The sequence below is a fragment of the Salmo salar genome, chromosome 09 (genome assembly GCF_965601325.2).
Source record: "Salmo salar chromosome 09, fSalSal1, whole genome shotgun sequence".
Classification (NCBI taxonomy): Eukaryota; Metazoa; Chordata; class Actinopteri; order Salmoniformes; family Salmonidae; genus Salmo; species Salmo salar.
The window spans coordinates 81,230,833-81,248,658 of NC_138299.1; the positions used below are offsets into that span (position 1 = coordinate 81,230,833).

At 47.1% G+C, this 17,826-nt stretch overlaps 1 protein-coding gene across 1 annotated transcript in view; it reads left to right on the forward strand.

Moving 5' to 3' along the window:
* Positions 1–17,826, forward strand: part of LOC106611943 (uncharacterized) — a 72,532-nt gene that overhangs the window by 26,084 nt on the left and 28,622 nt on the right. The window contains exons 4-13 of the mRNA XM_082955965.1: positions 963–989; positions 3,242–3,268; positions 9,338–9,397; positions 11,351–11,431; positions 15,264–15,290; positions 15,464–15,490; positions 15,656–15,709; positions 17,120–17,164; positions 17,243–17,287; positions 17,400–17,477. Coding sequence (XP_082812091.1) covers positions 963–989; positions 3,242–3,268; positions 9,338–9,397; positions 11,351–11,431; positions 15,264–15,290; positions 15,464–15,490; positions 15,656–15,709; positions 17,120–17,164; positions 17,243–17,287; positions 17,400–17,477 — 471 coding nt within the window. The remainder of the gene's footprint in view (positions 1–962; positions 990–3,241; positions 3,269–9,337; positions 9,398–11,350; positions 11,432–15,263; positions 15,291–15,463; positions 15,491–15,655; positions 15,710–17,119; positions 17,165–17,242; positions 17,288–17,399; positions 17,478–17,826) is intronic.

A 17,826-nucleotide genomic window follows, 5' to 3' on the forward strand; every position in this document is an offset into this window, starting at 1 on the left:
CTTACACACACACACACACACACACACACACACACACACACACACACACACACACACACACACACAGTGAGGAGCCCAGCTCAACCTGGAGGACATTACTAGCAGATGTCCCCTACAGCTCTCCAGTGCGGTCACAGTGGGTTTCTCCAGTATGGTCCGTCACAGTGGGTTTGTGGTCGTAGTTCGGTCATGAGCCACGTTCACTGTCGCAGTGCCACTTGTCATCCAATTGTTCAGTGTGACTGAGAGGTGGGTGAGAGGATGGCCCGTAGCGAGGATTAGCTCATCGATGAGTCCACTATCCATAGGGGAACTACTCAATCAGTCAACCAGTCAACCAGTCAAATCATCCCCTAACACACACAGCATGACCACATAGCATTAGCTCAGTCAGAGCAGAGAATCAGTGTGCTGTGGCTGCCAACCCCTATGTTTCTATTTAGCCATAATAGCTAATGGTCTCCATACTGAACAACATAGTTCTATTTCATTACATGAAAAGTCTTTCTCTGAGGGAGAGATGGAATAATGGACGTCTTGCACTTTGAATTTGATCTCTCATTACCTCAGAAACCTCTTGACAGGAGTCCTGGAGGCTTTTTACTCCATTGGCAAACGTTAGCGAAGGTTGCTAAATGTTTGCGTAGCCCTTGGGTCATTCTAATACTTTCTCACATTCAGAGACTGAACTATTAACCTGCTCCCTGTGACTTACGGCGAGGGAGATGTCTGTAAGTGACATGGATATGGGGCAATATAATCACCTTGCGGGATTCTGTTTTATCGAAAGCCATCCACTAGCTGCTAGTAGTGAATCAAGGAGATATGAACATTAGGGTTGGAGTTAGATCACCCCAGAGTTGTCTTATTAACTTGAAAGGTCTTGATTACCCACAGATGAGAAGCGGTTTATAATAACTGATTTATCCTGTCTGACCATTATATCTCTCCTCTTCCTCCAGGGACCAGCGGGACCCAAGGGAGATAAGGTATGTTCAAATATAGAATCTTACCTCACTCCCAGCTGTACTGTATTCATGCAGGATTTTTGTGTAACTGTGAATTCCATCCTACGCATTGTACATGTAACCGATGTGAAATGGCTAGTTAGTTAGCGGTGGTGCGCGCTAATAGCGTTTCAATCAGTGACGTCACTCGCTCTGAGACTTGAAGTAGGGTTTCCCCTTGCGTTGCAAGGGCCGCGGCTTTTGTGGCGCGATGGGTAACGATGCTTCGTGGGTGTCAGTGGTTGATGTGTGCAAGGGTCCCTGGTTCGAGCCCAGGTTGGGGCGAAGAGAGGGACGGAACCTACACTGTTACATACACACTGCCTGACAGATGGACACACATGTTCTCAGACATCTTATATCTTACATTCCACGCAGAATACACAAACACCCACACACGCTGTCAATCACCCTCCCACAAACAGTTTTTCACACGTCCCCTATCCAACAGGCTATAGATGACCTGACCTATATGAACAGAGATCTTATATGAGCAGCATCACAGTTCTCACACTGTAACGATGTGCGCTGAGAGGCGGGAAGCAAGCTCAGGGAGTGAGTATTTTAATAAAATAAACTGAACATAATACAAAACAAGAACCACTAACAGCACGCAGACATGGAACAGAAACAATAACACCTGGGGAAGGAACCAAAGGGAGGGACATATATAGGGAAGGTAATCAGGGAGGTGATGGAGTCCAGGTGAGTCTGATGATGCGCAGGTGCGCGTAACGATGGTGACAGGTGTGCACCATAACGAGCAGCCTGGTGACCTAGATGCCGGAGAGGGAGCAAACGTGACAGTCACCTCAGGACTTTAACAGGTTTACAGTCCTGTATCTGTGCTGTAGCGTCGTGCTGGTATCACATCCGTCTCTTCTCTATGATGGCCAGATGTTCTCACACACTCTGTCCAGCCCAAGATGTTAGAAACAGATGGCACTGTGTGGACTTGTGTGTCTCTAGCATTATGGAAGCTGTCAGGAATCGTGAATTTGCCCAAGGTGTGGAAATCCTGGATACAAGGATAAAGCAAACAAATTCTATATTTAAAGGTTTATGAAACAAAAATCATGTGCAGCACAGAGGGAGACTAACACGTTCCTTCACAGCAACGTACATTCCAAAGAGAAGACAGTCACTATATCCTTCACCTTTATTAACCAAGTAGGCTAGTGGAGAACAAGTTCTCATTTACAACTGCGACCTGGCCAAGATAAAGCAAAGCAGTGTGACACAAACAACAACACAGAGTAACACATGGAATAAACAAACATACAGTCAATAATACAATAGAGAAAGTCTATATACAGTGTGTGCAAATGAGATGGGATAAGGCAATAAATAGGCCATAGTGGCGAAATTATTACAGTATGGCAAATTAAACACTGGGGTGATAAATGTGCAGAAGATGAGTGTGCAAGTAGCGGTACTGGGGTGCAAAGGAGCAAAATAAATAACAATATGGGGATGAGGTAGTTGGATGGGCTATTTACAGATTGGCTATGTACAGGTGCAGTGATCTGTGAGCTGCTCTGACAGCTATCTCTGTTCTTTTTCCAGCTGCCTCCTGGGCCCTGGTCAAAACATCAGCCAACTTAGACGTCTATCACTTTAAAGTGCCTATAGCTGAATTACAGCCATCAGCCTTATCCTCGGGAATGTCACTTAGAATGCCAAGTGATGTTTTCTGGTGACCCCTATCCTCAGGGAGAGGTCACTCAGAGGCCGATACACAGGAGCAGCTGTGTATTATTCCTGCTGATAATAAGAAAATGGTGAATGACAGATTATGCTAAAGTTCCGTAAAATTGTCAGGTGCTCTGTAATCACCATAGATGGCCCTGTTGAGAAAACAAAGCCCAAAATCCCATCAGAGCATCAGCTACCCTCAGCACATGTCCTCTCCTCTCCCAGAGCATCAGCTACCCTCAGCACATGTCCTCTCCTCTCCCAGAGCATCAGCTACCCTCAGCACATGTCCTCTCCTCTCCCAGAGCATCAGCTACCCTCAGCACATGTCCTCTCCTCTCCCAGCTCCCATCCTAGAAGTTGATTCAGAAATCCAGATTTCCTTGGTTCGGCAATGGTTTGATTCCAAGTGGCTTTGGTTTGCACTATCTAGCCTACTGTGGAATCACTACTGTGTAATTTCACTGCTGTCATCTGTTCTAAATCTAGAGCTAAATGTGTGTGTTGATGGTTGTTCTCCTCTTGTGTGTCCTCTATAGGGTGACCAAGGAGATATTGGGCCCAGGGTAAGTCTCTCTCTCTCTCTCTCTCTCTCTCTCTCTCTCTCTCTCTCTCCCTCTCCCTGCCCCACCTGTTCTCCCTCTCCCTGCAGATTAGAGTAATGGTCCGTCCAAATCAGGACTCAAAGGAGAGGGTAGAGGGTAGACTGAGGATAGAAGGTAGACTAAGGGTAGAGAGTAGACTGAGGGTAGAGGGTAGACTGAGTGTAGAGGGTAGACTGAGGGTAGAGAGAAGACTGAGGGTAAAGGGTAGACTGCAGGTCTGGGACAGGTAGCACGTCCGGTGAACAGGTCAGGGTTCATTAGCCACAGGCAGAACAGTTGAAACTGGAGCAGCAGCATGACCAGGTGGACTGGGGACAGCAAGGAGTCATCAGGCCAGGTAGTCTTGAGGCATGGTCCTAGGGCTCAGGTCCTACGAGAGAGAGAAAGAAGGAGAGAAAGAAAGAGAAAAAGAGAGAGAGAATTAGAGAGAGCATACTAAATTCACACAGGACACCTGATAAGACAGGAGAAATACTCCAGATATAACAGACTGACCCTAGCCCCCCGACACAAACTATTGCAGCATAAATACTGGAGGCTGAGACAGGAGGGGTCGGGAGACACTGTGGCCCCGTCCGACGATACCCCCGGACAGGGCCAAACAGGCAGGATATAACCCCACCCACTTTGCCAAAGCACAGCCCCCACACCACTAGAGGGATATCTTCAACCACCAACTTACAGCACATTTCAGACATGGAATGCAACACACTGTGCTTCTCTCTCTCTCTGCATCTGGTCTATGCTGTCATTGTTGCCTTTTCATGATGTGACATCATCCATCCCTGTATTTAACATCTATTTACTTATCTTATACTTTACTCAGTGCGGGTCCATAATCTTCTACCCTGGGCATATCTGGTCATGGCCTCAGTTATATTAACAGTTTACAGTACTGTATATTTTATTGCACTATGTTAAATGAGTTTACTCTGGGTCAGGTCACAGGTTATGGATAAACATTGTCTCCTACCTACAATTTGAATGAATGCTTCTCTCTCTACTCATCTACTGCTCTTTCTGTCACTGCCTACTTTTGAGATAGGAACTAGGGTGCCATTGGGCCTCACAACCGCTGTCTCTCATTCACTTCTCTCTCTAGGCCACACACTGGTGTGTGTGAATGAAGGAGATATCGCTATTACATGTTAACAGGACAAACACAGTGGTATTTAGACTGCTGCTTTGCAAAGACGGTATTTACTACGAGGTCAGAAACATTGAAGACATTCCTAACTTTGGTTTCCCAGCCTCTCAGCCTATCCTGCCAGAACTAGAGGTAATTGTCTGTGTGGTAATGAATCCCTTTGGCATCCTGCATTAGCTATTCCGCCAAAGGATAAATATTGTACTTGGATGCGGTGCCTCTAGCTGCGATCTGCCTGTGTAACTTTAGAGCTGAGCCGCAGAGGATCGCTTAGAAACACAAGTTTGTCCCAAACAAAAGCATTTCACTGCCTGCCGCTTGGCGCCATACTGGGTGGTGATAGATCAGGTGACAAGTGTCAGCCAATTAGAGGGAAGGGAGGATTTATAGAGATGGATGACATCACCATCACTCTGAACAGCTCGATCCTGAATGAGTGTTAAGTGGTATTCTAACTGTACATATCAGCTACTGTCTTGACATTTGTTGTCTGTTTTAAAATGACTTGATAATGGAATGAGACAGTAGACAGTAGGTCAGGAGACGGTAGGTCTGCACCATGGTGGACTCAACTTTGTATCATGGACCCACTCCCCCCACCCCACCCCCAGCTCTGTCATTACTGGGTTCTGCTGCCAACAGAGTAACTGATACAATCTGTCCCTGTGCTCCTGTACTCTCTGTCCTCATACTTCTGCCCCCTTGGAGAGGAAGAGAGGAGACACACAAAACAGGAAGTAGTCATGCATCACTGTCAGTGGGACTTCCTGTCGATCTGTCATCATTAGTGCCAGTGTTGGCCCTTGAGTGAGCTCAGATCACACACACAGGATGGCACGGACATTAAAATATACTTAATAATTCACCACTCTACCACAGAAAAATGGGAAGATGGTTCAGCTTTGACTCTAGGGTGAACAAGTCACCTTTCATGAAGACAACAAACGTTGTACTTTAATAGCCTCTCCATCTTTAAGACAAGACAAGCCAATGGTAGGGTTTTATCCCAAGCCTTCCTCTCTCTTTCCCTCTGTTGAACCAGGGCATGGTGGGGTTTTATCCCAAGCCAAGCTTTCCTCTCTCTTTCCCTCTGTTGAATCAGGGCACGGTGGGGTTTTATCCCAAGCCTTCCTCTCTCTTTCCCTCTGTTGAACCAGGGCATGGTGGGGTTTTATCCCAAGCCAAGCTTTCCTCTCTCTTTCCCTCTGTTGAATCAGGGCACGGTGGGGTTTTATCCCAAGCCAAGCTTTCCTCTCTCTTTCCCTCTGTTGAATCAGGGCACGGTGGGGTTTTATCCCAAGCCAAGCTTTCCTCTCTCTTTCCCTCTGTTGAATCAGGGCACGGTGGGGTTTTATCCCAAGCCAAGCTTTCCTCTCTCTTTCCCTCTGTTGAATCAGGGCACGGTGGGGTTTTATCCCAAGCCAAGCTTTCCTCTCTCTTTCCCTCTGTTGAACCAGGGCACGGTGGGGTTTTATCCCAAGCCAAGCTTTCCTCTCTCTTTCCCTCTGTTGAATCAGGGCACGGTGGGGTTTTATCCCAAGCCAAGCTTTCCTCTCTCTTTCCCTCTGTTGAACCAGGGCATGGTGGGGTTTTATCCCAAGCCAAGCTTTCCTCTCTCTTTCCCTCTGTTGAACCAGGGCATGGTGGGGTTTTATCCCAAGCCAAGCTTTCCTCTCTCTTTCCCGCTGTTGAACCAGGGCATGGTGGGGTTTTATCCCAAACCAAGCTTTCCTCTCTCTTTCCCTCTGTTGAACCAGGGCATGGTGGGGTTTTATCCCAAGCCAAGCTTTCGACTTTCTTTCCCTCAATGGTAGAACCAGGGCATGGTGGGGTTTTATCCCAAACCAAGCTTTCCTCTCTCTTTAGTGGTAGAACCACAGCACCGCAGCCCGCTAACAGAAACCTCATGACCAGACTGGCATATCTCTCTCTCTCACGCTCTTTCTTGCTCTCCCTCGCTCACTCTCTCTCTCTCTCTTTCTCTCTCTTTCTCTCTCTTTCCCTCTATCTGTTCATCTCCCTTTCTCTCTCCCTCTCCCTCTTTCTCTCTCTTTCTCGAACTCTCTCTCTTTGTTCATCTCCCTCTCTCTCTCCCTCTCTCTCTACTTTTCTCCCTCTCCCACCACCTCTCTTTCATCCCTCTCTCCCATCCATATGTTTTGTGAGCGAGGGAACTCAACCGTAACTAGTCTATGGTATGAGACTCCGTGTTCTGTTCAGCTCGTGAGGATGTTCTGTTCAGCTCGTGAGGATGTTCTGTTCAGCTCGTGAGGAAATTATCACAATCACTGTCTGTTGGGCTTGACCAAACACAGCTTCCAAACAGAGCCTCCAAACACAGCCTCCTTTCTTCCACATTGTTTTAGAGAAAAAGCGAGAGAGGGGGTGTATTTAAAGAGACAATATCATGAAGAAAGGGACATATAAATTAGTGGATTCGGCTATTTCAGACACACCCATTGCTAACAGGTGTATAAAATCGAGCACACGTCAACTGTAAGTGTTGTTATTGTGAAGTGGAAAGGTTGAGGAGGAACAACGACTCAGCGGTGAAGTGGTAGGCCACACAAGCTCACAGAACGGGACCGCCGAGTGCTGAAGCGTGTAGCGCGTAAAAATCATCTGTCCTCGGTTGCAACACATACTACCGAGTTCCAAACTGCCTCTGGAAGCAACGTCAGCACAATAACTGTTCATCGGGAGCTTCATGAAATAGGTTTCCATGAACGAGAAGAGGCACACAAGCCTAAGATCACTATGCGCAATGCCAAGCGTCGGCTGGAATGGTGTAAAGCTTGCCGCCATTGGACTCTGGAGCAGTGAAAACCCGTTCTCTGGAGTGATTAATAACGCTTCACCATCTGGCAGTCTGACCGACGAATCTGGGTTTGGCGTATGCCAGGAGAACGCTACCTGCCGAATGCATATTGCCAACTTTAAAGTTTGGTGGAGAAGGAATAATGGTCTGGGGCTGATTCTGTGCTTCCAACTTTGTGGCAACAGTTTTGGGAAGCCCTTTCCGGGTTTCAGCATGACCATGCCCCCATGCACAAAGCGAGGTCCATCCAAAAATGGTTTGTCGAGATCGGTGTGGAAGAACTTGACTGGCCTGCACACAGTCCTGACCTCAACCCCATCAAACACCTGTGGGATGAATTGGAACGCCGACTGAGAGCCAGGCCTAATTGCCAAACATCAGTGCCCAACCTCACAAATGCTCTTGTGGCTGATTGGAAGCAAGTCCTTGCAGCAATCTTCCAACATCTAGTGGAAAGCCTAGTGTGGAGGCTGTTATAGCAGCAAAGGGGGGACCAACTCCATAGTAATGCCCATGATTTTGAAATGAGATGTTCAACGAGCAGGTGTCCACATACTTTTGGTCATGTAGTGTAGGTACAGACTGGGTCACATAAAGATATGGTTTTCCTGGACAGTGAAAGGATAGATTAAAGAAGTCCATTCACGACAATACATTATTTATAGTTTATAATGGTACGATATGAATTAATTAATTAATACATTTTTGATTTTCGTGTCTGTTGGCGACCCAACCTTTATGGGATTAATTAGCAAATTATTAAACAAATATACCCTCTTGACCATAAGTTTATTGATTACTATGCAGTGTATTCTACCACTACTGCATGTATAACTGGGGATGAGGAGATATCAGTACAGGTAGTATACAGATACATCTTACTGCATTTTAACATTATAGCTACCCATGTGGATAATGGACTGTCACACACCTGTTGTACATTTACCATTGGTAGCTAGCCTCCATTTGAGGTCTGCAACCTTGATAGCTATCTGCTACTTGAGGTCTGCAACCTTGGTAACTATCTCCTACTTGAGGTTTGCCACCTTGGTAGCTATTGGCTACTTGAGGTCTGCAACCTTGATAGTTAGCTGTTACTTGAGGTCTGCAACCTTGGTAGCTAGCTGTTACTTGAGGTCTGCAACCTTAGTAGCTAGCTGTTACTTGAGGTCTGCAACCTTGGTAGCTATCTTCTGCTTGAGGTCTGCAATCTTGTTAGTTAGCTGTTACTTCAGGTCCGCAACCTTGATAGCTATCTGTTACTTGAGGTCTGCAACCTTGGTAGCTATCTTCTGCTTGAGGTCTGCAATCTTGTTAGTTAGCTGTTATTTCAGGTCTGCAACCTTGATAGCTAGCTGTTAATTGAGGTCTGCAACCTTCGTAGCTATCTTCTGCTTGAGGTCTGCAACCTTGGTAGCTATCTTCTGCTTGAGGTCTGCAACCTTGGTAGCTATCTTCTGCTTGAGGTCTGCAACCTTCGTAGCTATCTTCTGCTTGAGGTCTGCAACCTTGGTAGCTATCTTCTGCTTCAGGTCCGCAACCTTGATAGCTAGCTGTTACTTCAGGTCTGCAACCTTGGTAGCTATCGTCTGCTTGAGGTCTGCAATCTTCTTAGCTAGCTGTTACTTCAGGACTACAACCTTGGTAGCTAGCTTCTACTTGAGTTCTGCAGCCTTGATAGTTAGCTGCTACTTCAGGTCTGCAACCTTGATAGCTATCTGCTACTTCAGGTCTGCAACCTTGTTAGGTGCATATACAGTAGCTATATGGTGCTCTACCTTTCCTCCGACAGGTGACTCACCCTTCTCTGTGTTACCCCCCTCCTCTCCTCCCCACTCCTCCTCCCCTCCCCTCACCTCCCTCCTCTCCTCCCCCTCTCCTTTCCACTCCTCTTCTCCCCTCTCCTCCCCTCCCCTCCTGCTCTCCTCCCCTCTCCTCTCCCTCCTCCACTCATCCCTTCTCTCCTTTCCTCTCCTCCTCTCCTCTCTCCTCCCCTCCTCCCTCTCTCCTCCCCTCTGCACCCCATCTCCTCTACCCCATCCACCTCTCTCCTCTCCTCCCCCAGGGCCCTCCTCCCCACAACTCATACGCTGGTCTGCACAGTAATCAGATCCTCACCGTCAAGGTTTGTCCCTCCGTAGCTCTGGTCTCCCAGCAGTCCTCTGTCTGTCTCTCATGCTCTGCTGACCTTCCTGTCTCTCTCCACTGGACTACAGCTGCTGGGTCACCTCTGACCTCTCAATCCTGACCTCTTACCTGGAACCTCACTCTGTCCTCGGCACCATTCTGTCTCTCCTGGAGAATAGAGGGAAGCTGCAGCCTGTAATCTGTCCCTGACTGATTACGTCACTGATTTATTTATTTATTTTCTCTGTTTTTCTTTCTCTATATCTCTCTGTCTCGTTCCCTTTCAATACTCTGCTCTGCACCCTCTCTGTGGTCTATTCTCCACTTCCCTCTCTTCCTTCTCTTCCCTCCCATCCTCTTCCATCTCTTCCTTCTCTTCACTCTTATCCTTCTCTTCCCTCTCATCCTTCTTCCCTCTCTCCCTTCTCTTCCCTCTCTTCCTTCTCTTCCCTCTCTTCCTTCTCTTCCCTCTCTTCCTTCTCTTCCCTCTCTTCCTTCTCTTCCCTCTCTTCCTTCTCTTCCCTCTCTTCCTTCTCTTCCTTCTCTTCCTTCTCTGCCCTCTCTTCCTTCTCTTCCCTCCCTTCTCTTCCCTCTCTTCCTTCTCTCTCTTTTCCTATTGTCATCTGTTCTCCTGCTTCAGATGGTTTTTCCCCGCTATGACCATGGCTTTATGTCTGGTGACCAGTCCAACTTCCAGAGACGCTTAATAAAGGTACACCTCCACTAAGGCATGTGTGGACCTCTAACCAGCTTTAACACTTTCACTGCTGGTTGATATCTCTCATTCACTGCTGGTTGATATATCTCATTCACTGCTGCTTGATATATCTCATTCACTGCTGCTTGATATATCTCATTCACTGCTGCTTGATATCTCTCACCCTTTTCTTCATTATCTCTCTCTCTCTCTGTTGCTTCCTCACACTTCCCCAGCTCTCTGCTGCTGTCTCAGTTCATCCATCTCTTCATGCACACATTATTGGATGTTTATTTCAGGATGTGCTGTGTTCATTTTTATGTGTGTTTATGCTTGTGTTTTCCTATGATGCCTGTTTTGAAACATGGCAAACCAGTAGAACCCCTCTCTGAAGAGGACTGCAGGGCCACATGTTACAGAGGCTTCAGGAATGTGTGCTTTTCATTACATTGGGAATAGAACAGCTTTGTTGGTGGAGCTATGCTAATTATCTACACAGGGAAACAGGCCTAGAGTCTGATGGGTGAAGACCTGGAGAGTATCAGTCCAAATGAAAAGGCCCTTCTCTCACATCTCACCACAACACACAGGATCAGACCATCACATTCAGTATGTCTGTGAGGGAGAATGCTGGGAATATCCATGTGAATACCATGAGAAGACTCTGTTTAAAGCAATAGATCCAGTTAAACAAGAACAGAGCAGGGAAACGCTATCATGATGAGGGTCTACTTTAGGCATTACATTACTTGGCCACAGTCTGAAAATACTGCTGTGGATTTTCCTTAGTGGGATTGTACTAATTGTGTTAAGGGAAGTTAAAAAGTACCAAGGAGGGAAGTATTTGCCATGTAGATTGTATTTCCATTGGTTAAACACCCTTTCATGCGAGGTGGTTCATTTTTTGGCTACATCAACCGCAGGAAGAAATGAAACACTTCATTTCACAGTTCAGTTTATGTCGAATTGAATACTTAGTTAACACATCTCGTGCCTGGGAGAGTTTGCGCGCGCGTGTGTGTGTGTGTGTGTGTGTGTGTGTGTGTGTGTGTGTGTGTGTGTGTGTGTGTGTGTGTGTGTGTGTGTGTGTGTGTGTGTGTGTGTGTGTGTGTGTGTGTGTGTGTGTGAAATAGGTAGAGAGAGTATTGTAAATATTGTAATTTTCTCCATATTTGTTGGTTTGTCTCCATCTTTTGCTCATTCCTTTTATCTTTCTTTGCCTCTCTCTTATCCCTCTGATGTGTCGTCCTGCAGGGTGACCAAGGGTCTCCTGGCCCCAGAGGCCCTCCTGGAAACACAGGAAAAGACGGGCCCCGTGGCCCGGCTGGAGAACAGGTAACAGCATTACCTTACACACAAATATCACACACACCTACAGGTAAAGTTGGAATATACACATACCCCCACGTATACACACAATGGATTCACATACACCTACATACACCCACATACACCCACATACCCCCATGTATACACACAATGGATTCACATACACCCACATACCCCCACGTATGCACACAATGGATTCACATACACCCACATACCCCCACGTATACACACAATGGATTCACATACACCCACATATACCCACATACACCCACATACCCCCATGTATACACACAATGGATTCACATACACCCACATACACCCACATACCCCCACGTATACACACAATGGATTCACATACACCCACATACCCCCACGTATACACACAATGGCTTCACATACACCCACATACACCCACATACACCCACATACCCCCACATATACACACAATGGATTCACATACACCCACATACACCCACATACCCCCACGTATACACACAATGGATTCACATACACCCACATACACCCACATACCCCCACGTATACACACAATGGATTCACATACACCCACATACCCCCACGTATACACACAATGGATTCACATACACCCACATACACCCACATACCCCCACGTATACACACAATGGATTCACATACACCCACATACACCCACATAAACACAAAACTTGCCATTGTCTCTATGGTTCTCTCCTCCCTCTCCTCGGTTTCTCCTCCTATTTACCATCACTGTGTTCTCTCTTAGTTCCAGCTGATGATAGAGAACTAGGTTACCACCATTAGTTTCTGGTCACTCCAACACCTCAGTCATCAATAGCTGTGTCGACCACAACCGTGTTTATCTGGTCGTGTTTACCACAGGGGTGCGACAGTGATGGAGAGTGATGGGGAAGGGTCTACTCTGAGTGCAGAGACCCCACGTTGACTGAAGCCTACTGTGCTGCCAGCGAGCTGCGGTTTACCTAAAACAGACCAAAATAGGCCTCTTCTGGTTTCTGTTAAAGGCCAAAATGTGATCCAGCTAGTCTTAGTCTCTCCCAGTCACGCCCTGACCATAGAGAGCCTCTTATTCTCTATGTTGGTTAGGTCGGGGTGTGACTAGGGTGGGTTATCTAGGTTGTTTATTTCTATGTTGGCCTGGTATGTTTCCCAATCAGAGGCAGCTGTTTATCGTTGTCTCTGATTGGGGATCATATTTAGGCAGCCATTTCCCCACTGTGTTTTGTGGGATCTTGTTTTGTTTTTGAGTAGTTGCCTGTGAGCACTCCAGAACGTCACGTTTCGTTTGTTCTTTATTGTTTTTTTTGTACGGTTCACTTCAAATAAAATGTTGAACCGATTTCACGCTGCGCTTTGGTTTGAATGTTCTTACGACGATCGTGACACTACCAGCCCTCCATACTCAACCCCCCCCCCCAAGCCTCCCCTACCCCAGCCCTGTCACTCTGGGCTCCTGTAACAGATATGGCACTCTCTGGGTTCACCAACAGTTTCCCTGCCTCGCCAAACAATAGCTCTTTCGCCTTAGGCCGTCACTGTTTCACTGTTTTAACTTTAACCCAGCCTGGGGTTGGTTAATCTAGAACAACAGGCATGAACTGTGGTTGGAGGGCAGGAGGGGTTATGGGTAAGTTGTGTTTATCCAAGATCAGCACTGTTACCCATATTGGCAGTTGGCATGGTGTCGAAGCTGGTCTTAAATGAAAAATGTCAGAAAGAGAGGGAATTTATTTAACCTAGTCCTTATTTAATGTACTTTCTGAATTCTTTAAAGGAGTTGCAGAACGCAAATCAGCAAAACAAAGCAGGGTGGTAGCCCTGTCCATGTTGAAGTCAGACGTGTGAGAAACACAGTGAAGAAAGAGAGCTGTGTTCCCTGAGTGAATGTGCTCTCTCTCTCGCTCTCTCTCTCTCTCTAATGAGGTCAGAGGGCCAGGGACATGCTGTCCACCATGTCATCAGATGACATAATAAGGGGAGGATGGTAAAGGTGAGAGTGCAGAAGACTTGGGAAACGGTTTGCCCAGTGGCATCGAAGGGCAACAGACTGGAGAGGAGAGGAGAATAGATATTGGTGATAGGGAAAATATTAGACAATAGGGTCCAAAGGTGAAGAGAGAGGGGAGAGTGTGTGTGGTGGTCTGTGTACGTGCGTGCACCCGTACGTTTAGAGAGAGAGGAAGGAAGCCAGATGGAACACATCCCTGTTCTCAAGGAGGCATTGGAGAAAATGGGAAATATGAGGAGAGAGTTAGTTAGAGTAACCTCACATTCTAGTATTTATTACAGTAGAGCAGTAAGTGTTGGGAGTAGAAAAACAGAGAACAGACCTGAGAGACCTGAGAGACTTAAGAGACCTGACTGTCTGTCTGTCTGAGGGGCTGCTTACACAACATCCCCAAGGCCAACTCTCCTGACCTGGCCTCTCTATGGAGGGCTTCAACACACATGGTTCTCTCCTGACCTGGCCTCTCCATGGAGGACTTCAACACACATGGTTCTCTCCTGACCTGGCCTCTCTATGGAGGGCTTCAACACACATGGTTCTCTCCTGACCTGGCCTCTCTATGGAGGGCTTCAACACACATGGTTCTCTCCTGACCTGGCCTCTCCATGGAGGACTTCAACACACATGGTTCTCTCCTGACCTGGCCTCTCCATGGAGGGCTTCAACACACATGGTTCTCTCCTGACCTGGCCTCTCTATGGAGGGCTTCAACACACATGGTTCTCTCCTGACCTGGCCTCTCTATGGAGGGCTTCAACACACATGGTTCTCTCCTGACCTGGCCTCTCTATGGAGGGCTTCAACACACATGGTTCTCTCCTGACCTGGCCTCTCCATGGAGGGCTTCAACACACATGGTTCTCTCCTGACCTGGCCTCTCCATGGAGGGCTTCAACACACATGGTTCTCTCCTGACCTGGCCTCTCTATGGAGGGCTTCAACACACATGGTTCTCTCTTGACCTGGCCTCTCCATGGAGGACTTCAACACACATGGTTCTCTCCTGACCTGGCCTCTCTATGGAGGGCTTCAACACACATGGTTCTCTCCTGACCTGGCCTCTCTATGGAGGGCTTCAACACACATGGTTCTCTCTTGACCTGGCCTCTCCATGGAGGACTTCAACACACATGGTTGAACACACACCAAGCAACACACACCAAGCATACAATACATCCACCTGGAACACACACAAACACACACACTCACACACACGCACACAATCAACAGCTTTATTTAACGGATTCATTGTAATCACCACTGGGTTCCAGACAATAATTTCTAAAGACATTCTGTGTTTGATGGTGTATGAAGTAATAGAATGTCTACTGATGGAGAAAGAGGCTTGCTATGCCCATGTACATCACAGTTCATTTTAAACAGAGGTACAGTTATTTAACAGACACTCTTATCCAGAGCGACTGACAATAGTGAGCATAATTATTTTCATTTTTTTCCATACTGGTCCCCCGTGGGAATCAAACCACAACCCTGGCGTTGCAAGGGGCATGCTCTACCAACTGAGCCACATGTTGAAGTCAATTTAACCAGTGACATCAATAAGGGATCATAACTTTCACCTGGATTCACCTGGTCAGTTTATGTCATGGAAAGAGTAGGTGTTCCTAATGTTTTGTACGCTCAGTGTATATGGCTCTGGGTAGATGGAGCCAAAAACAGCTCATAGCATGATAGCAGGCACCTAACCATAACTCTCTGTAGGCTGACAGAGCACTGACCTCTAGTGGCTATTCCTCAGAATACACAATATCTATGGCAATCCTGATGTGTGATTTTCTGCTCTGCTCTCCACAGGGTTTCCCTGGTCGCGATGGTATGGAGGTGAGTCTGATTTTTATACACATTTTAATGTTTCTTTGTGTTTTTGACTGTTTTACTAGTACACAAGCGTGTTATATAGTACTGTACCTAGAGTCATGTTATTTAGTTTCGTGCACTAGCAGATACAGAAGAGTTTAGAGATGATGCACCAACTACATCTCTGTCATTCACAGGGCCATGCAGGTTCACCTGGAAAGCCAGTAAGTCTCCAAGTTCCTACACACACTACATAGCACAGTGGTACACATATAAGCATATATAAAGTACACTTTAAATACATGAAGTTTATACCTGCATAGATGCCTATGTATGCAATGAGGTAGACGCTGGAGTATTGACCATTGTTGACCCCTGTGCACTCTCAGGGTGAAGATGGTCAAGCAGGATACGCAGGACCACAGGGACCCCCAGGGTCAAAGGTGATGATGCTAATGCTAACACCCCTTCTCTTTTTTATCTTTGTCAGACTAGCAACAGACCACCTGTATTTTATTCTCTTATTATCTTCTCTCTCTTTCCGGCCGTCCCTGCCTCTCATATCTCTCTCACTTTCAGGCCGTCCCTGACTCTCATATCTCACTCTCTTTCCGGCCGTCCCTGCCTCTCATATCTCTCTCACTTTCCGGCCGTCCCTGCCTCTCATATCTCACTCTCTTTCCGGCCGTCCCTGCCTCTCATATCCCTCTCTCTTTCTGGCCGTCCCTGCCTCTCATATCTCACTCTCTTTCTGGCCGTCCCTGCCTCTCATATCTCACTCTCTTTCTGGCCGTCCCTGCCTCTCATATCTCACTCTCTTTCTGGCCGTCCCTGCCTCTCATATCTCACTCTCTTTCCGGCCGTCCCTGCCTCTCATATCTCACTCTCTTTCTGGCCGTTCCTGCCTCTCATATCTCACTCTCTTTCTGGCCGTCCCTGCCTCTCATATCTCACTCTCTTTCTGGCCGTCCCTGCCTCTCATATCTCACTCTCTTTCTGGCCGTCCCTGCCTCTCATATCTCACTCTCTTTCTGGCCGTCCCTGCCTCTCATATCTCACTCTCTTTCCGGCCGTCCCTGCCTCTCATATCTCACTCTCTTTCTGGCCGTCCCTGCCTCTCATATCTCTCTCACTTTCTGGCCGTCCCTGCCTCTCATATCTTTCTCTCTTTCATTCCTCCTTCTTCACTTGTTTCTGTCTGGAGTTTATCGCTCTTAACAGGTCTTGGGTGGGCAGCATGATTCTTCAGAAATACATCAAACACATAGCTTTCTCTCTCATTTGTACTCCCTTCATCTCTCCCTCTTTTTCTCTCACATCTCTCTCTTCTCTCTGGTCCGAGGTCCTGCCAGCCTCTAACCAGTCCTAACCCTCTCCCCTGGCCCAGTGATGTCATAGGGTATTTAATACTGCAGAAACCCCAGCTGCCGGCCACTTGGCCTCTCTATCAGCTACAGGGCGCAACATGAAGTGTGTGTGAACACACTCCTGGGACGCATAGCTATCTGGCAGTGAGTCGAAACGAGCTGATGTTTGTGGTTACTGAAGTTGTTATCGGGAACAAACTGCTCTACTCCAGCTCAGAATGTGGCCAGGGATAGATGAAGGCCTACTGGACAGGTCTGGCCTCTCTACAGCCTGTAACACATGTCTACTACAGGCCTGTTCTATGGTGTTTATCCCTCTCAGTTCCTCTAGTGTTGTCCTTCACCACTACCCCTTTCAGCTGACATTATACCACTACAGAACGAGTTGACTATAACAGGCAATCCTCCTACAGTTTAGGATATAGTCACGTCTCTTATTGTGAAGCGGCTTTCTAACCCCTATGCCTCTGTGCTCTGTGTGAACAGGGCCAGGCTGGTGAGAGGGGCATGGACGGACTCCCTGGGTTTAAGGTATGAGACCTCTAGATACAATAAAGATTGTTTCCTGTGGACACAGACAATACATTTGGGTTTGTGTGTATTTTGTAGGGAGACAAAGGAGATATCGGAGAGCAAGGAGCCCAGGGAGACATGGTAGATATACACAGCCTATTAACCCACCAAAGATCAGTTAACTGTCACCTAACTTCTCATGTTATTACTCTATGCTTCTAAGTCCCCCCTTTCTCTGTTCCTCTCCTCTCAGGGTTACCCTGGTGAGAAAGGGGTTCCAGGCTCTACTGAGGTCATTGACTTCAATGGGAAGCTGCTAGAAGCCTTCCAGGTGAGTCCTCCCAGTCAGAGATGTAGACAATATACATGGTGTGTATTTGAAGGTCCATAGACTCTCCTAGATAGGCTTGCAAAATTCAGTTAGCATTCCCAACATTCCCTGGTTTATCCGAAAATCACAGTTGGAATGATTTCTGGAAGCCCTGTGAATTCTGGGAAAGTTGAATTTTGCAACTCTACTCCTGGAGTATATTCAGACAGACTTAACCTCTTGGGGCTAGGTGGGACGCTAGCGTGCCACCTGTGGTGCACTCCATCAACAGCAGGTGCATTTCAAGAGCGGCAAATTTGAATCCAAATAAATGTCAAAATTCAAATTTTTCAAAAATACAACTATGTTA